A 21,518-nucleotide genomic window follows, 5' to 3' on the forward strand; every position below is an offset into this window, starting at 1 on the left:
CATGCTAGTAAAGAACTCTGAAAGACAATGGCTTCTGAGTTTTTTTTATGCAGAAGAGGTTTTTCTGGAACCTTGACATTATTCCAAAACTCTTAACTTTCTTTTGCTTAACGGTACCCTCTCCTCCGCTCGGAGGGGACCCGTTAGGGGGGTGCTGGGCCCCAGCCTCCACAACCTCCACAGCGGTGCAAAGACCCAGCGAATATGGAAGGGCAGCAAGCTGAAAGCGTGGAAGTAGCACAGAGGTTGGAATCTGAGGACTTAGTTGAAATCACCTACTTCCCATCGGAAGATATGACTCAAAAACCCGAAGTGGTAGAGCCTGCTTGTCAGCTTGGTGCACGGCCAAAAGACTCCGATTCATGGGTAAGCTGTCGTTCGGAAGAAAACATTTCCCCGGGGTGGAATGGAGAGCCCCCTCCCTCTTCTCAACCTCGATGGAGGACAGTAAAACCCAGAGAATCGGGAGAGTCACTGGATTGGGACCTGAGAAACCCCCTGAAATCCCATTCCCTATTAGACCTCCCGGAAACTTTTGAGCGTTTGGAAGTAATAAGCTCAGCTCACCCACCTCGAGAGCCTTTAGCTCAGCCTAAATTCACCTTCCCTCCCACCAGAGAGGGAGAAATTACTGAAGCTCGAAGCCATTCCGATGAACGCAGGAGGACCTCCCTTCCCTCCTTCAGATGGCAGGGAGTTCAGGCAGCACCAGGGACTTGGGGGGAATCGCAACTTCCCCCTCCAATTGACTTTTCCCGCCAACAGAGGCCTACGCTGCCTCCTGCTGCTTCTATTCCTCCTGGTTGGACATTTTATCTGGGCAAGGATGGATCCAATACCAATGGCAACCAGCCAGTTCAGCACCTTTCTTTCCTGGGGGCCCCAGGCCGATTTTTGCCTCGTCAGCTGAAGCATTTCAAGGACTTCCTTCTCAGCAGCCAGGGGGAATTCCACCTCCCTTTACAACTCAGCAACCAGCCACAATAGCAACGGCCCTCCCACAAATCCCTCTTCAACCGCAAGCAGGCCAGCTAAACCCACCTGCACCCCCTCACCCAGCCCCTCCCCCTTTCAAAACGATCTTTGATGGGAATCCACACCACCTGGCTTACTTTCTCAGCAGAATTGAGGCTTACGTTGAACAATATAGACATCAATACTCATCAGAAAGAAGCCTAATCAACGCCATCTCAGATGGTATGAACGTGGGGCTAGCCTCAGAGTGGATAGCTCAACTACACAATGAACGTGCACCAGAACTAAACGATGTTCACGGATTTATGGCACTGCTTCGCAACTGGTTTCAAGATGATGACCTAATTGCAGAATGTGAAACCACCTTAAAAACAATGAAGCAAGGTAACAGGCCTCTAAAGCAATTTGTATGGGATTTCCGAAGGGTTGCTGGTAATCTTAGACATTGGCCAGATCGCATCCTCCTCCACTACTTCAAAGAGGCAATCGATCAAAACATCAGAAAAGCCTGCTCCACCAGAGGAATCCCAGAACAACTAAATGACTGGTACAATGTGTCCATAGCTCTGGACAGAGAATTCAACCCCCTCCAAAGCCAATCACCAACTACAACTCCACAACGACCACCTACAAGACCCTCCCTCTTAAGACCAACCACACCCTCCACCTTTCAGCCTTCAACAACAATCAAATGCTACCATTGTGGAAAATTAGGACATCGGGCGTCAGTTTGCCTAGCCCCAACACCCCTCCCACAGTATCGCCCACCAACTGCTACCCGACCACGCAAACCCCCTCGAAAAGATCCGAATACCAGTTGCTTTGCGAGACAAGCCATAGACCTCCCTACTGAAATATCCACTAACCATCTGTCATCTGATTTACCTCCTGACGACTCAAACCAAGCAGAAAACGACCCAATGGTGAGTGCACCCATTCCTCCTTTTGCTATCAGAGTAAACTTAATAATTCCAGGGGGAGGGGCCAAAAAAGATTTAAAGGATATTGTGGACACAGGATGCACCAGATGCCTAATTTCAACCTCTACGGTCGCCCAACTCCGTATAAAAACATTTCCCTTGAAACACCCAATTAAATTCCACCAAGTAGATGGAACCTTGATTGGCAGCGTTCCAGCGACCCAAATCACACAACTGGTTCGCTTAGAAATTGGAGCCCATCATGAACTTATAAGATTCATAGTAATTCCAAAGATGTCAGAATCCATCATCCTGGGTTTAGCTTGGTTGGACAAATGGGAACCCACAATCAAATGGGAGGATGGATTCAGGAAAATTATATGGACTTTCAGACCCTTAGACCCAATTCCCCCTACTGAAAAAAACCTTATCCAAAATGACTACCAGAGGGAACCAACAACCACCATATCCAATCCATCTCTTAATGAACCACGCATCCCTAAAGCATACATGGATTTATCAGACGTTTTTAGCGAGGATGAATGTAACCTTTTACCCCCCCACCGACAAACTGATTGCGCAATTGAATTGCACCCGGGGGCAAAATTACCAAAACCCAAAATGTACTCAATGACGCCAGCCGAAATGTCTGAACTAAGAAAATATATTGACACTAACCTAGCCAGAGGGTTCATTGAACCAGCAAAATCACCTGTAGCTGCGCCCGTGCTATTTAAACAAAAGAAAGATGGTTCACTTAGATTGTGTATTGACTTCAAAAATATCAATGCAATTTGCATACAAAACACATACCCTTTACCACTTATGCACGATTTGTTGAACCACTTATCAAAAGGCAAAATTTTCACCAGATTGGATTTAAGGGAAGCCTATTACCGGGTCCGCATCAAGGAAGGTGATGAATGGAAAACGGCTTTCAACTGCCCCTTGGGCAGTTTCCAATACCGTGTCATGCCTTTTGGCCTCCAAGGGGCTCCAGCTGTTTTTATGCAACTAATTAATGAAACCCTCCACCCCCATCTCTACAATGGGGTTCTTGTCTACTTAGATGATATTCTTATCTACACAAACAATATCGAACAACACATCAAATTGGTCAGACAAGTCCTTAAAAAGCTCCTAGCGGCCAAGCTATATGTCAAACTTTCCAAATGCGAATTCCATAAGGAATCCCTAGACTACCTAGGTTACCGGATATCAAACAAAGGTATCGAAATGGACCCAGGAAAAGTGAAAGCAGTGTTAGATTGGCAACCGCCACACACACCTAAGCAACTTCAAAGTTTCTTGGGATTTGCAAATTTTTACCGCAAATTCATTCCTTCTTTCGCAGAAGTAGCTCTACCATTAACAGAATTGCTAAAAACTGGGCCATTACCCGCCAAACCCAAACCTAACCAACCCTGGACAATGGACTGCCAACCTGAAACGCCTATTCTTGATGGAACCAATTCTTCAACACCCGGATCCAAATAAACCTTTTGTGGTCCAAGCTGATGCAAGTGATGTAGCAGTAGCCACTGTCTTATTACAACGGAATACCGACAACAATCTTATGCCCTGCGCGTACGTGTCTAAAAAACTGACAGACACTGAACGCAGATGGGCAGTTTGGGAAAAGGAAGCCTTTGCAGTGCGCTGGGCACTCCTCTCCTGGAGACACTTCCTTGAAGGGGGAAAGGAACCATTCGAGGTGTGGACGGACCACAAAAACCTCGAATACTTAAAAACTCCTTGAAAGCTTTCTCCCAAACAAGTTCAATGGGCTCAGTTTTTCAAATGGTTCCATTTCACCCTCAAATACATCCCCGGCGACCAAAATCTACTGGCTGACGCCCTATCTAGGAAACCGCAATTTGACAGCCAACGCGAAGAGGTAATACATGCGATGATTCCCGATAGCGAACCGGCCAGCCAAGCCCTTACTCGACTGCGATCACACCATGGTACTAACATCCCACCAAATAAACTACTAGCGGAATTAAAATCAGCACTCACTGACGATGCTTGGTTTAAAGAAAACTTGCCAGACCTCACCTTAAGGGATGGAATACCCTGGAAGGGAACCAAGATTTATGTACCCATTGCTATGCGGCTGCCTATACTACAGAGAAGCCATGACTCTCGCCTAGGAGGTCACTTTGTATTTTTAAAGACTCTCCACTTGGCTAGAAGACAATTCTGGTGGCCAAAAATGAAATCAGATGTCGAAGACTATGTGCGGAGCTGTGCTACCTGCGCCACCATGAAGTCCAGACCAGGGAAACCCCCTAGACTCCTACAACCCGTAGCCGAACCCACCAGACCCTGGGAAGAGATTGCCATGGATCTGATTGTTGAACTCCCACCTAGAGGGGGAAATACGGTGATATGGACCGTAGTGGATTTGTTCTCTAAACAGGCCCACTTCACTGCGTGCAACGGATTGCCATCGGCGAGAAAATTAGCAAAGCTCTTCGTCAAACACATCTACAGACTGCATGGAGTTCCTAAAAGGATAATATCCTACAGGGGTGTTCAATTCACAGCCAAGTTATGGAGGGAGTTCCTACGGTCCATTGGGTCGTCTCAAGGACTTAGTTCTGGGTTTCATCCAGAGACCAATGGGGCGGCTGAAAAATTGAACTCGATGGTGGAACAATACATACGGTGTTATGTAAATTACTAACAAGAAAACTGGTCAGATTTGTTATCATTTGCAGAGGTCGCATATAATAATGCTGTACACAGCAGCACGGGGTTAACCCCTTTTCAAGTAACCACCGGCATGGACTTCATTCCAATGCCTGAACTCCCCGTGCAACCCCCACACTTCCGTTTCCCTAACGGACTGGATGAATTCATTGAAAAAAGGTTGGGAAAATACAAAAAAGGCCTTAGCTGTGACAGCTCGGAATTACAAAGCCCAAGCTGACAAACACCGTTCCCTTCAACCTCCTTTTCGCATTGGAGATAAAGTCTTTTTATCTACTAAGTATCTGAGGTTGAGAATACCCAGCAGAAAATTCGGTCCAAAATTTTTGGGTCCTTTTCCCAATTATTCCCAATTTAATAATTGTAAAAATTATTAATCCCGTTACCGTCCAACTCAAGCTCCCTCGAATGTTGGGGAAAATACTGCATATATACTGCATACTGCAAAATATTCCATACCAGCTTATTAAAACCTGCTAGACAATCTGGACTGAGACCTCAACCTACCGCTCCCCCACCACCCTTGATAATCCAAGGTGAAACCCACTATGAAATCAAGAAAATCCTTGACTCTAGACTATACAGAGGTCAATTACAATATTTAGTCCACTGGAAGGGATATCCATTATCTGAATCTACTTGGGTCAAAAGTTGGAAAGTAAATGCGGACAATTTGATTAAACAATTTCACGACACTTTCCCTGACAAACCTAAAAAACCTCTTGGAGGGGGGAGAATGTTGTGTCTCGTCCAATCTCACCTCAGCCGGGGTCTTCTTATCTGCTTCCGAACATGGAGGAATGTTCTAGTATGCCTCCCGGCCCCAGCCCTGGCTCCATGCCCAGACAGGCTGAAGAGGAAGAAATACCTCCAGCCCCCAGCTCTGGCTCCATGCCCAGGCAAACGGAGTAACTAGACCCCTCCCCCTCCTCCACAGCATGTGAGCCTGAGGGAGATCAATTACCAACAGCTGCCGACTGGAGTGACCCTCGCGTCAGAAGACTTGATAGGCAGAGGCAACAGAAGGAAGGAAAGGGAAGGCCTGGATAAGTGCTGAGTCATGGAGCCACACCGCATGGCCTATATAAAGGATCTGCTTTCTGGCATTCTCTGAGTCAGGCAAAGTCTAAACATATCTTGCTGAAGTCACTTTCTGGTCTCCTGCCTGCCCTGAGGACTTTGCTAGGACTTTGGCAGAGCTGCAGAGGCACGCCTGATTCGGATTTCCCTGTCCCGGCCGTCAGCGGAGGAGTGGGACACGACAGAGAGGGGGATAGAAGGGAAGTGTGGACCATTGACACTCTTCTTTATTAATTCTTTGTTTTCTTTCCTAGGATATAGCTTCTTTTCCAAGGGGGGACGCCTGTCAGGCCTGGAAACCATACTAGACTTTAGGATTCCAGACGCTGCCACATTTTTCCCCTGAGGGGAAGAAGGGGGGTTGAGGGGTATAGTAACATTCTTCAAGCCGTCAAGGTCGGATGGTGTTCACATCTGCAGGAGGAGTGGCGAGAAGATATTCGAATGAACTGGGAGAACGTGGGACCATGTGACCAGCAAAGGGGTTAGGGGGGGGTGGGACTCTTGGGGTTTGTATAACTGGGAAAAGAATCCGGAAGTTCAGTTTTGGAATTTCACTCATCGTGTGCCAGTTTCCTCATGCTAGTAAAGAACTCTGAAAGACAATGGCTTCTGAGTTTTTTTTATGCAGAAGAGGTTTTTCTGGAACCTTGACAGTATCCATGTTTTGTGCATGCGAAAAATTGAGTCTGACAAAAGTCATCAGACTATGACTAGTTGATACTACACTACCATATAAGGTCTATTGGTTACATTTGACCATTGCACTGATTAAGATATAAAGCTACCTTTTCCCCTTGTTATCCAGGCAAAAAGTAAAAATCTGATGTACTGTTTAGTGGCTAAGTGTGATAGTAAATAGATTTGATTTACAGTTTATCCAGTCCTTTCTGTAACAGCCTCCTAGGCTGTAAAATATGACCAATAAAATACCTTCTTGTTCTTTTGTCTTTCTCAGAAATGACTTCAAAAACAACAGTGGGGCAATATTTTGGCAGGGGTGCTCTTTGTTACTGGAGCCAATCTATATAAGGCAACTATAGGTAGTCCTCAACTTACCATTCAAAGTTACAATGTTTAGTGACCATTCAAAGTTAAATGGCCCTGAAAATAGTGACTTATGCCCATTTTCATACTTATGACCACTGCAGCACCCCCCAGGTCACATGATCAAAATTCAGATTCTTGGCAACTGACTTGTATTTATGACAGTTGCAGTGTCACAGGTTCATGTGGTCAACTTTTGTGATAAGCAAAGTCAATGGGGAAGCCAGATTCACTTAATAACCGAGTTACTAACTTAAGAAATGCAGCATCTCATTTAACAACTGTGGCAAGAAATGTCCTAAAATGGGACAAAACTGTCTCAGTTTAACAACTGTCTCGCTTAGTAACAGAAATTTTGGACTTAATTTTGGTTGTAAGTTCAGGATTACCTGTATTGGATTCTTCTGCACTTAAGGCTAAACAGAATTGAGGATATGGGTCTGTGTGTAATTTTTGAACCCAGTGTCTGTACATGCATGGCTTTTTGGCAATACCTTATTGTATTCAGTATAGATAGATAGATAGATAGATAGATAGATAGATAGATAGATAGATAGATAGATAGATAGATAGATAGATAGATATAGATATAGATATAGATATAGATATAGATATAGATATAGATATAGATATAGATGCATTCTGGTGAAAAAAGTCTTGTTCTACAGTATTGAAATTACTTCTGCACCTAAAAATCTTTCCAGTCTACTCTCCTGTACAGCATGCCATAATATTGGAGGCAGGTATGACCAATCGATGTTTGTTCTAATCCAGGGTGTCACACGCAGACCACGCCCACCCCTGCTCCGCAAATGGGAAAAATGTCACAAAACATCATGTGATGGCAATGTAATGCTGCGAGTTTGATACCCGTGTTCTAATCTAATAGTACTTTATATTTTTCATTTTACAACAAAGGGAGCTAAATAACAGAGAACAAATTAAATAACAGAAGTTTCAGTCCAAGAACAGTTGCAGCCAAAGGACTAAATTATACCTTTCTGATGTATTGGGCAACAAACAAACTAAATAAGTTAACAGGAACTTTAAGGGATTTTTTTTAAAAAAATGCATGGACTATCTGGAATAAAGAAGAAAAATACTAATGACAAATGAAAGAAATAAGTAACAGAAGATCTGGCTATGTATCTTTGATACAGAAAAAAAAAACAATCTAGGAGCAAAATAGATCTGAAAACAGATCTGAGAATATTACACTCAAAATGAAAAAAGAATCCAAAAACCAAACTTTGGGAATGGATTAGCTGCAGATATTATAACTGTTGATGAATAGTTATAATAAATTTTCATGCCAATTCTGACACTAGTTACTTTGGACAAGCAGAAGGGGGAAAAAGAAAGATGAGAATCTTACAAAATATTTAAAGCATATGATTATATTGTGTGTGTTCACACATACTAAATAAAGAGAGTAATTATGTAGATATATTTATCTTATCCAGAGTAAATACTATCAAAAGCTGTACTTATTTATAACAGTGCTAATGAATTTTTTTTTGCAGACATGTGCTTCAAATTGAACAAGTCTCTAGTGTAACTTGTATGCTTACTGAGATTTCTGAGTGATGGCCACACATCTTACAGTCACTGAGAAATAGTGCTCTACTCCAACCTGTTATAGGATCCTTCATTACTCAGCATTACATTACATTACCAGAAATATGATGTAGCATAAACAAACAACTAGAAGATAGATGTATATAAGGCTAAATTTCATTAAAAAGACATTTGCTAAGTAGAGTATGTCATGATCCAGGGCTACCAAGTTCAAACCACTAAAAGTTGAACCACTAGATCAAGGCTGTCAAACTTGCAGTCCATGGGCCTGATATGTCACATGCTGGCCACGCCCACGCCCAGTTTAGCAAAGGCGGAAAAGTTGCAATACATTATGTGCTGCGCCCGTGATGACACGAGTTTGACATCCATGCACTAGATGACAACAAAAGATTATTTCTCTGTATCCTTTTGCTTTCATGTAGCAGCTATTCCATTTTTGCCTTTAGCCCTAGATTACCAATGGGAATGAGTCACAGATTTTTTTCGAAGGTGGTGTGAAACATCAACAGAAAAGTTTTGTCAAAATTATTTTTTTAAAAAAAGTCAAATATATTTAAATAGCAAATGAAATACCACTGCATTAGGCCTGGTTACTTGAGAGACCACTTATCTCTCATAGTATCTGCCCAGATGATTTGATCCAGCAGGTTGGTGTGCTACTGGTTTCTTTGACAACTATTGGAACCAGACGTGAGCTTTCTCTGTCTCTTAATGTCAACCCTCTGGAATATAGTTATCCCTGAGATTTAGATGCTGGTGTTCAGAGGACCATGAAGCTCTGGCTCTTTTCCAGGCCTTTGGCGAGAATGATTGAAGTCACTGGTGGATAATTTGGATTTGCTTCTTGCTGTTGCCTAAATTTTTTGCCAACTTTTGTTCTTTGTTTTTGTTGTTGTATTGTTCTTTTTCCCCCCTGTGTTTTTACTTGTAAATGACCCAGAGTTGCTGGAAGCTGGGTGCTGCTCAAATTCAAGCAATAAGGTGGACAAAAATGCCAGATCTAGTCTGAACATCTGGCTGACAATGTGACAAATAATAAATAACAATAGTAATTGACAGAAATATTGTAAATATAATGTGCAAAGCTTTCAGAATCAAAACAGATAATAAGTGGGTTCTGAACCTATCAGGTTCCAGCATAGAAGATAGCTATAACTCGGCCTCCCTATTTTTTTCAATTTCCGTAGTACAAACCTTTTGCCATTGACCCATCTACTTTCATGCTATTCTGACCTGGACTATAGCAATAGTAAGTGATTGCGGTCATTACATTTTAGTCTGAATTGGGTCCCTCACAGTTTAACAAACAGATATAACTGCATGCAACATGTTAAAATTAACATTTAATTTACATTTTAGGTAAGATGTTCATGCTACCGTAAGATGGATTAGAGCTAATTAAAATCTACTTCCCTTGGCTTTAGCTGATTTGATCTATTATGTTGCACTGCAAAGGTTGACCATTTTGGTAATTCAAAGAAAACAAATGATCAAACATCTGAAGAAGTTACAAGGGTTACTGCATTTCTTGAAATCATTAATAAATCACCAAGTTGTTCTGGATGAAGGTGAAGGACAACTTGACTTGATATATATATTTTCTTAAGCATTTTGCAAGATGTAATCAGGGTATATATTGCTGATGGGTTGGAACAGAGACTAAACAAAAGCTAGTTCCCCAGGTGTAGCAATTATAGTGCAAGCTCAAAGGATGAAAAATGAAACTCATGTTGACTATCTGGAGACATTAATCCAGCCAGAAGTAAATAACTTTTTACCAGTCAAGACTACATTTGAAAACAATATAGCCAAAATAGATGTAAGAAGAGCACAGGGCAATTATACATACTCACATCATAGAAAAAGAAAATCTGAGATTAAAGCTTGTTATTTTGTAGAGGGAAGTTAAGTTTTCTTGGTTTGATAAAATGAGGCTTGGCTTGGCTTGGCTTTTTCACTAAAAGCAATTTGGCTTACTTATCATACGTTATCACAATTTGTGGAGAAAATTTGTGGTCCAACATGCAACTAATAGAACTAGTTGGCTTGTCTTACATTAAAGTAATTCTAGATTTGCTCCATTTAAAGGCAAAATGATAGAAGCAATGGAAGTTTGGCTATGAGTATCCTCTGCTGGCAACAGTTGATATGCCAGGTGCAAGCATTTATGAAACAGAAGGCATCAGCAGCAGTTACTCATGCCCTTGTCAACTGATAAGCGGGATGTGCACTAAATGGGATTGACCTTAAAGACATTCTAGTAATTGCAACTACTGCAAAAAACAACACAGCCAATGGACTAACCACTCAGTATTCCCATATAACACTACCATTGTAGGACTGTCCAAATATAATTCAAAGGATTAGCTGATCACCTTTGAAATCCTACATGATTTGAGATTATTCAAATGTAGAATCTGCTTGCCCGGTATGCCTGCAGTGAGTCCCTTAGTCCTATAAAGTGAAGCAGGAAGAGATTTAGAGGTACCATTTCATGCAGGAACTCGTCTCTTTGTGGAGTGCCTTCCTACTAGAAGTAAAATTTGTGTCCTCACTTCTGAGTTTTAGAAAGCTTTTGAAAAGTTAGCTGTTGAAAAGAGAATTCGGGGACTGAGACACAAATTGTACCTGAAACGAATGAGAACACTAATACCATGATTTTTAAGTGCTGAATTGTATGTGATGGTTTATTAATACTTGGTAATTGTGTGTAATTATTAGGCTCAGACTAGGATTTTGTACGTTTTTTAATGGTTGTCATGTTTTCCTAAAAGTGCTCTATTACTGTACTCTTTTTTCTATGAGCCACTTAAAGTAGGAAGATCTGAAATGGCACAGGAATAATAGTAAAAAAAACAAAGATCTAAATAAAAGCTGTCACTAGTAACATAAAATTTCTAAAATGTATACAAAATTAATTCTCACATAAATCCAAGTATTATTTGAATGGTTGCCCCTTTCTTAATTTCTGAAGGACTTACTTTTGACGTCACCATCAATTTAGAGAAAAGAACATTTTGAGTTATTGCTGGGGATTAATATAAATCTATACTATTTTTCAGTGGCTATAGTAGTTGGCCATAATAATATACATATTTCATAACAAATATGGAAATAATGATAAAGCAGTATTTATGCTATTCCATACATTCATTATTTATTATTGTTTTATAGCAGTCCTGTTATCTCAGAGGAAGCAAGCAAATTTCCTAAAAATATTTGGCCTACTTTTAAATTACATACCTTCTAAAGCAGTTTCCCTGGAATTGTTTTGATTTCTAAAGCATAGTCATCCTGAATGCATTTTCTGAACTTGACAACTTTTTGTAGCTAATGTTCATTATTTCTATATAATCTAATTCTGTGTATGTCACATGTATAAGTAGTTCTTTGACATAATCATTTGTTTAATGACAATTCAAATTATTCTTAAAAATGTGACTTATGACTATTTTTCTCACTGAGGAACATTGTAGCATCTCCAGATCACCTGATCAAAATTTGGATGATTGGCAACTGGTATGTTTTTATGTTTGCAGTACCCTGAGGTCATGTGATCATCTTTTGCGACTTTCTGACAAGCAAAGTCAACGGGGAAGCAAGATTCACTTAATAACCCTGTTACTAACTTAACATCTGCAGTGATTCACTTAACAACTGTGGCATGAATGGTAATAACAACTGTCTTACTTAGCAACTGAAATTTTCTTATAGGTTATCTAGTCAACACTTGGCTTTGTGCAGAAATCCACCAAACCATCCATTATAGGTGTCATCCAGCCCCCATGAGAAATCTCCTGCAAGGAGAACTCCATCGTTGTTCTAAATAGGATTTCACCATTTAATAGCTTTTCCAGCCTGGACATTCCTCTGACTAGTCGATTTCTTTGAACAATAATTTTCCAAACATTTCTTTGCATATTCTAAAAAAACATCCTTCCATTTAAAAATAATAATAATAATAATCCTGAATCTGCTTTTCTTTAAGGCAGTTTGTTCCATTAAAAAAAAAGTCATCTATTGTTGGCTTCATATTTCCAAAACTGTTCAGAGAATTAGCTCCATATATATTTACTTAATTCAGGCCCTTTTTACTAAAGAAGCTTAGCAGTTAGTTTGGTTCTTAATTACCTGGTATGCTGGTTTCTACTACTTATTCTGAGATGGAAGACTGAGTGAATGAAGCTTTTTGATATATTTTTTTAATTTTTAAAATCCTGCCTTTACTAGAGCTTAGAACAACTCAAAGAAATAGTGTAATCGCATATTGTGGAGCGACCTGGTCCATAGAATCACCTAGAGTAAGACACAACTGAATCTATAACATCACCACTCCTTCCTCTTCCTATTTTCCCCACAAGTGAGTGGGCTGGGTTGAGACAGAGTGACTGTCTCAAAGTCATCCAGGCTTTCATGCTTAAGGCAGAATTAAAACTCACAGTTTCCTGGTTTCTAGCTGCTGCCTTAACCACTAGACTAAACTGACTCTATTATTATTTTAAAATAATAAACTGAAGCTGTAACCTTGTAGCTAGAACTACCAAAGGTGGCGAACAGAAGAAAAATCCTTGTTATATTTTAGGGTCAGCCCCAGTGCTGCTGAATGAATTACAAAAATTATAACAATTATAAATACTTCTAAGAAGTTTTCCAATTTGCACTGTTTATTCCAGCTATACAATCTGCACAGTTCCAGAACATTTCTATTTGTATAACACAGTCACACAGAAATCTGCATGCTGTTTGTTGAAATATATAAAACTGTTTTTCCATCATTGTATAATTATCACTATAATTATCCCCACAGTTGCAAATTAGTCTATAATAGGGACCGGGAAATTGCAGCTCTTGAATGAATCTGACCTCCTGAAGGATAGTGCCCACCTCCCACAGAACAGTGAAGAAGAAAGGAAAATGATAGCAACAAGACAAGGAGAAAGAAGCAGCTGTGCACTCAGTGATAAGGTTAAGTGAGCCTCTTTAAACAGTTTCACATGAATTATAGTTGCCAACTAAGTCTTTAAGTTTAAGTCAAAAGCCCTCAATCCATTTCTGCAATGATGAGTGCCATTTTTGAGAAGGATTATGTACAAAAAGTACTGTCATCATCTGCTTAAACAATTACTACCACTACGTTAAGTGGCATGTTAGATGAACAGATAACTATTCTCAATCTTCAAGCTTAAATTTTTTCGAGTATATATTATCTGAGATTGTGGATAATTTGCTTCGTTTTAATGCATACCCTGTTGCTAGCAATATATACTTATGACTTTTTAAAATTGAACGTGCAAATTTAAATGATTTTTTGATGTATATTTTTTCTTTAGATTATCTCTGTGACAGAATCTGATTTCATTTATTAGATTATTCCTATAAATACAGACCTGTTCATACCAAAGCCTAACTGAATCTGTATCCAAAGGTGTTTTTCCTATGAGTCAGCCGAAGTTGATTGTCTTTCAACCTAACTGGGCAATGGCCTTACCCATCTACCGATTTATGTATTAAATTTATATGCTGCCCCTCTCATTCATCAGGTGATTTTTATTATTGGGAATACATATTTATCTGATTCTTAAGATGAGACAAGATAATCTCTGGAAATAAAATCTAAGTTTGTATTCTTATGAATTCAGATTAGTGGAGGAATGTATTTCAATCAGAGTTAAACTATGTCAGTGACAGATTACAAAGGAAATTTGGAAGGTCAATCTTATTTGGCAAGGTAAGAAGTTAATATCAAAGAAATCAGATAAACTAATTTGGACCCAGCTCTTTGCAATTAGAAAAATAATTCAACTACATGCATGATTTAATGAAACAAGATTATGGGGATGGTCCTTCTTCATAGCCCCCGCCCCTCACCCCCGTCATATTGTAAAGCATCTTGCTAGAATTTCAGAAAGGAAGACCTGATTCTTCCAGGGATTTTTGAGGAATTTTGGCATATTACAAAGAACATTTTGCTATATTACATTTTAATCCCCTATTGGGGAAAGACACATTCAAACTTGCTTTCAATTGTAGCAGCATATAAGCTTTAGCAAATACATATGCACACACATAATGACTACATCTATATATACAATGTTATGATTTGCTATCTTTCTAGTTTTCTATTAAGTGCTGGACTTTATTTAAAAGGAGGTTGAATATATGAAATTCAGATATAGAAGACATGCAACTATCTATGCCTTGTCAGTTTTGATTTACTTTTCTTGGTGTAAAGATAACTTAGTCTGCCAAATAAGGCAGAACAATTTGAAATGGATTCAATATTAACAAAATATAAAGTACAAGTTACTGATTCCAATTCTAAATGGCTATTGTTGAATTGTTCTTTTTTTCCCCTGTGTTTTTACTTGTAAATGACCCAGAATTGCTGGAAGCTGGGTGCTGCTCAAATTCAAGCAATAAGGTGGACAAAAATGCCAGATCTAGTCTGAACATCTGGCTGACAATGTGACAAATAATAAATAACAATAGTAATTGACAGAAATATTGTAAATATAATGTGCAAAGCTTTCAGAATCAAAACAGATAATAAGTGGGTTCTGAATCTATCAGGTTCCAGCATAGAAGATAGCTATAACTCGACCTCCCTATTTTTTTCAATTTCTGTAGTACAAACCTTTTGCCATTGACCCATCTACTTTCATGCTATTCTGACCTGGATATAGTAAGTGATTGCGGTCATTACATTTTAGTCTGAATTGGGTCCCTCACAGTTTAACAAACAGATATAACTGCATGCAACATGTTAAAATTAACATTTAATTTACATTTTAGGTAAGATGTTCATGCTACCTGAAGATGGAGACGAGGAAATCTCTGGAAATAAAATATCCAACATTTTCTTAAAAATTTCCAGTGTTGATGCATTCACAACTTCTGCAGGCAAGTTGTTCCACTTATTGATTGTTCTAACTGTCAGGAAATTTCTCCTTAGTTCTAAGTTGCTTCTCTCTTTGATTAGTTTCCGCCCATTGCTTCTTGTTCTACCCTCAGGTGCTTTGGAGAATAGTTTGACTCCCTCTTCTTTGTGGCAACCCCTGAGATATTGGAACACTGCTATCATGTCTCCCCTAGTCCTTCTTTTCATTAAACTAGACATACCGAATTCCTGCAACTGTTCTTCATATGTTTTAGCCCCTAGTCCCCTAATCATCTTTGTTGCTCTTCTCTGTACTCTTTCTAGAGTCTCAACATCTTATTAATTGACTTATTATTAATTGACTCAGATGCTTTCACTTTCAAAAAAAAAAAGAGATCCATTTCTGCTATCACAATTATATTGGATTTGAGTACAGGACTTAGATTCTTACCTGATTGACCAGGTGGTGGGACCCCTAGTGATCCTCTCGGCAGGCATATAAACACAGTGAGTACAGCTGCTTTGTTTCCTGAGCATGGCTCAATGGCAATTGGTTTTGGAGAACCCTGGAATTAAAGAAAATACATGACTGACTGATTGAGATTATTTTCTGGCTTTACATATTTTTTTTAAAAAATTCAAACTATACTTCAAGTATATTTTTAAAAGGAGAGACAGGACTTTCAACACCATTTCCTAAAGGTCTTTTGGAGCTGAGAGACCCATTATGGCATAATTTCTCAAGGATTACAGACTGCTTCTGAAACCCTTGAGAAATTATGTAGAGTAATGCACATTTATGGCATGAGCTGAAGTGGCGCAATGGTTAGAGTTCTGCAGGCTACTTCAACTGCTTGCTGCAGTTTGGCAGTTCAAATCTCACCAGGCTCAAGGCTGACTCAATATCCTTCTGAGGTGGGTAAAATGAGGGCCCAATATGTGACTCTGTAAACCGCTTAGAGAGCTGTAAAAGCACTGTGAAGAGGTGGGATTCAAGTAATTTAACAACCGGTTCTCTGCCCTAATGATTTCTTCCAACAACCAGTTTGCCAAACTGTTCAGAAAGTTAACAACCGGTTCTCCCGAAGTGGTGAGAACTAGCTGAATCCCACCATTGGAAGCGGTATATAAGTCTAAGTGCTATTGCTATAAATGTGGTGATTTTAACATGCTATAACACATTGTTCCCTCTTTCAAATAAGCTTCTGCACAAGTACTTCCATTTATGTTTTGAAATATAATTTATAGATAAAATACATTTTCATGAATAATTTCAACTACTGAGTTAAATGCAATTTTTTTTACAATAATTGATATTAATTTTCATTCTTACAAATGTAGCAGCATGTATTAATTAATTTAAAATAAAATCTGATCATGTAATCAACAGCCATTTCAGCATTCATTACAGGGAATAAAATCACTTTACAATTTACATACAAAAATATAGCTTTGTTTGTGACAGTTTATTTTCCTCCAATAGAATACAACAGAGCTACAAAATTTATTTTGAAAATTAAACACTAATATGCCTAAAAGTCTAAAAGTACATAGAGTTAGAAAAATTGTTATTTAAACATGAAAGAAAACAAAAAATGTTTAAAAAGAAAAGTGATATAGATAATAAAGAATATCAATAAAGTCATAGGTTTATTAAAAAAACTATTTGCACACTAACCACAAAATGGTTGATCTCAGAACTGTAGAAAAACAAGAAACACTGAAAATTCAATATTTACTAAGAAGGACTGTCATTTATTTCTTTTTAATTCACTGTATTCCTTTGAATTTTTATTTGCTTGCTTAGTCTTCCATGCTGCAAATTTTCATAGGCTTTTTGCAGGTTACTGAACATCACAAAGGTTAAAGTTTAAACAACAACAATGTGTAAATATTTCATAAATTACGACAGTGTATTCCATAGGATACGATAAATGTCTTTGTTCCCAAATGTCACCCTAATCCAAATCTTTTTGATACTTTGGAAGTCCAATAAAATAGAGAATTGGATACTGGATGAATGGTAGCCAATGCAGTTATTGGAGACCCAAGGGAAAACTTCAACATGCCATAATTATCTAAGCAACTGCATCTTGCACATCTGAAACTTCATTGATAGAAAACCAGACAAATTACGGCCTGACTTTTAATAAGGATTAATGTGAAAAGAAAGTACAAAAATAAAGAAAGAAAAGAAGGCAAAGTAGATGTCAAGTCAAACCAGGAAAATTGCCAAAGTAAGAAGAGATGAGCTGGCAAAGCCAATAAAGATAAACATCTCAGAAAAAAAACAAAAGAATTTCAGAGAACTCTTAGAAGAGTAAGAAGTATTACAGTATTATAACAACATCTGTAAAAACATTAAAGATAGAAACAAACATGGACAATTGCAGAACATAGAAAATTTCTAAGAGGGCAATTTAGAGAATGCTGTCAGATCTGAAATATGCAAATAAAATAATACCCCATTGTTGCCACACACAACACTTTTCAAAGTGCAGTGATCTTGGTTGTCTCTCCTCCCAATAATTTTTTTTAAAAAAACAAGCCTGATTCATATAGTATTAGCATTAAGCATTTTCAATTGAACTTCATCAAAATCAACTACATCCAGTATTCTCATTTCTGGCTGAGAAAGTGTTTTATAGCATGCTTTAAGGCAGGGGAAGCTGAAGTGCAATCTTAGCATATATCATTTCAATTTTGCAGTAAGAGACTCAGGCAGTATAGAGCAAATGATCATAATTCAGATACCCTTAGGTTTGTCAGTTGTTTAAAGATAAATACATAACCCTAAATCAAAGTTATTTCAGTGGGACATGACACATTCTTTGAACTGTACAGTTTATCATATACTTTTCACAGCTTTGGAGGTGGGAGGGGGAGAGATAAGGCACATGTTTATTTGCCCAAAGCACTTAGCAACTTCAATTTATTTACCAGAATTGTCATGTTTTGGATGGTAAGAAGCAGAAGCCGTTATGCTTTGCCAAAAAAGTCCACCAAAGAGAGCTAGACCATAATAAAGCATTGGAATACATAATGCAAGCAGGGAATAGTGAAAATGGAGACAATATGCTGATCTGATCTAAAGGACAGCTAAAACCTTATTTTAAAAAAGTATCTAAAACCTTATCAAAAACAAAATCAAGTATTCCACAGAAACAATTCAGTTAAAATCAAGCAGCTTAAAACATGTTTAGTATTCACATAATGATGAGGTCAATTATTGAAAAAAATGGCCCTTCTGTGGACTTGTTGACAGACTCACAACAGCAGTCATTCCAATCCCACAGTTGTTATTCTACCCAAAGAGCCTTTCATTCTATGCTGAAGCTTTCTCCAAGGCAGTGACCTTTCTAATTCTTTGGACAGGAACAACTATTTCCCCACTTTTGAAACCTATTTAATACGCTTTGTCTATTTCAATAAACATATTTGATTTGAAGTAACACAATAAAAAGTACAACACTAAATAGTTTTTGGTCTACAGAGAGAATTTTAAATTGCACAAAGAAAACATAACTATTATACAATAAAATATGGCAGAAAAAAATGAATCATTTCATTTCATTAAACTTTAATATAATAAACAAAGTCACAGAATCTTGAGCTAGAACAGGGATGTCTAGCCTTGGCAACTTTAAGACCTGTGGGTTTCAACTCCCATAATTCCCCAGCCAGCATTCTGGGAATTGAAGTCCTCAGGACTTAAAGTTGCCAAGGTTGGCCAGCCCTGATCTAAAGAATGTAATATATCTTGGAGCTGACTACTTTGTTACAGAGCACTAGTTTTAAGTTGTAGAAGTCTTGAAAGAGTTTGAACAGCAGAAGGAATGGGACTAAATTTTGGAATTTTTCTGTTACTTCACTGGAACTGTAGGAAACTGGGCTGATAAACTTCTTATATCATTGAAAAATGAATGGGATTTATGCACAGAGAATTTGCGGGGTGGTGAACACAGTCTTTTAGTGCACGTTACATAGGAGGGACGAAAAAGTGTAAATCGTACAGAAAACCAGTGAGAGGATGATTGGATATTTGGGGGAAAATAAATTTTAGTTCCCTGGCTCCTCCTTTTTAAAAACATTTGATTCTTTGTTGCAGTATAAACAATCAGAAGGGGAAAAAATATCCTGAAATAAGTATTCATTATATTCACAAAGCAAAATGAGGTGAAGGTTCTGTAACAATTTAAAGAAAAAAGAACATCCATTATCGCTGAGCACTGGCCATATATTTCTGGGCAGTCATTTCAAAGCTAGGTGCATCTAATTTTTAAAAGTGCAATATTATGCCATAAAGACAAATAGATTGTGAATCTTATGCCAAAAAAGCAATTAGAAAATTGGATTAAGGAATTAATGTGAATATGTTACACTTGTCAGAAATAATAAGTATTTTGACACAAGCAGAATAAAATTTGACATGGTGCACAAATACTGATCAGATATGCTAAACATTTAAAATGCAAACAAGTATGCATTACTCACTTCCATGTTGCTAAACTAAATACCTAAATGCCAGGCTTATCACAATTAGCCTATAAATAAAAATGAATATCTGCTCTGCTCAAATGTTTCCCCTTAAGAAATAATGATAATTTGTACATAAAATTGAATCCTTAATCACATTATTAACACTGTATTTATCTGGTAAACCCGACTAGAGTAAACATTTCTTTGTATACAAACACTCATGTTTGTTGATCTGATGTAATTAACACAGCAATTTCAGATCCTTGCAGCTGTTTCTTAAAGTTCCATTTGTGACAACATAAAATAGTCAAAACTTCCTCACCTCTTGAAAAGAATAAATCAGGTGGTAATAGTATTAATATGAAAACTGGCCTTGACATTAGCAACGCAAGTCACATTAATACTACAATCCTCTTACCATTTTGCTAATGTACTTGCTCTTTTCCTTGGCTTAATGTTGCATTGATGCTTATGACATAATGCTGTCTTTTGTCATGTTGCATTTTATATGCATTGGCATGCACATCAAAGAACCTAAATGCTCATTTTAGAAGTTTAGCATCTTTTCTAGGCTTCATTGAACAAGAGTAATGGAATCCCACCCTCATGAATTGCAGTGTTTTCAGCCCTCATGATAGCATCAATCGGATGAGACCATAGTCTCACTCTCTAGCAAACTACTTTCAAAACTGAATAAGGAGAGGCATTTGCAATTTTTCCTTACTGATGTCCACCTTCTGTAGCTCTCGCAACTGGAAATCCTGCACAAAATTATTGGCTTTACTATACATGTTAATTATTTAATACTTTTTTTGCTGTCTCAGTTATTTCAGCAGAATATGAAAAGAAACAATGAATAATTTAAACATTAATGAAATTATTGCACAAACACTTCCACTAGAGTAAAATCTATGCTTCAGGAGGAATATTCTTCAGAAAATACTGGAAGAAAGTATTTGTTCATACATTTCATGAGGATTCTCTATTAGTTACCACAATATTTTTGTTTGCTTGCTTGCTTTTCCCTTTCCCTTTGATATATTTACCATTCATGAAATTCCATGCTCAATATATTCATATTTTAGCTGCAACTTACACTGAGGAATGAAGAAAAATATCATCAATATTTTGCACATTTTCCTACAAAGTTTTCTAGTTAAGAATTCCATAAGATTTACAATTTTAATTGATTAAATTTCCCTATCTGGTAAGTGGTAAGTAAGTATTATTATCTATTTTAGAATAGTGATCTGCTGACAGAATTCTCTCCTTTGGCTTCTTAAAATGTTGCTACCAATTTTAAGAGAGAATTGCATTGATTTCTTTCTTCCATAGCTATTCAATCCCTTCAAACTGAATTTTTCCTTGAGGTTCATAGTATAATATCAAACAAGCACATTTCTTTTCATTTCCAGAACCCATTGAAAATATTATCAAAAATACGACAGCAATAATAACAATAGAACTAGTAAACTCTTATGGACATCTATCTGTACTATACAGCTGATTTTAACAGAGTAGCTATTCCAATCTGTTACATAGATTTTTCTCCAGTGATTCTTCTAATTCCAAGTACATAGAATTGACAACTATTTGGTTTATGACAAAAGAAAATGAACGTGAGCCATTTCTGGACAACAGATCTAGGAACATGATCAAGAACAGCAAAAAATTTTTATTACTTTACCACATGCCTAAAGGCCGTGCCAATGAAACAGGATAGTGATAGTGAAAAAAAAAGGAAGAGAAATTGCCAAGAAAAGTAAATTCAGATAGGAACATTGGGCTGTGAAAAGGAAATATACATTTCCATCATGCTATTTCCTTTCACGATAAACAGCATT

General features: G+C 37.9%; 1 protein-coding gene across 2 annotated transcripts in view; it reads right to left on the reverse strand.

Annotated features, from left to right (window-relative positions):
- ATRNL1 (attractin like 1) overlaps nucleotides 1-21,518 on the reverse strand; it is a 618,957-nt gene that overhangs the window by 80,038 nt on the left and 517,401 nt on the right. For both annotated transcript variants that reach the window (XM_058187058.1, XM_058187059.1), the window contains one exon: nucleotides 15,647-15,761. In XM_058187058.1, coding sequence (XP_058043041.1) covers nucleotides 15,647-15,761 — 115 coding nt within the window. The remainder of the gene's footprint in view (nucleotides 1-15,646; nucleotides 15,762-21,518) is intronic.

The sequence above is a fragment of the Ahaetulla prasina genome, chromosome 6, assembly GCF_028640845.1.
Source record: "Ahaetulla prasina isolate Xishuangbanna chromosome 6, ASM2864084v1, whole genome shotgun sequence".
Taxonomy (NCBI): domain Eukaryota; kingdom Metazoa; phylum Chordata; class Lepidosauria; order Squamata; family Colubridae; genus Ahaetulla; species Ahaetulla prasina.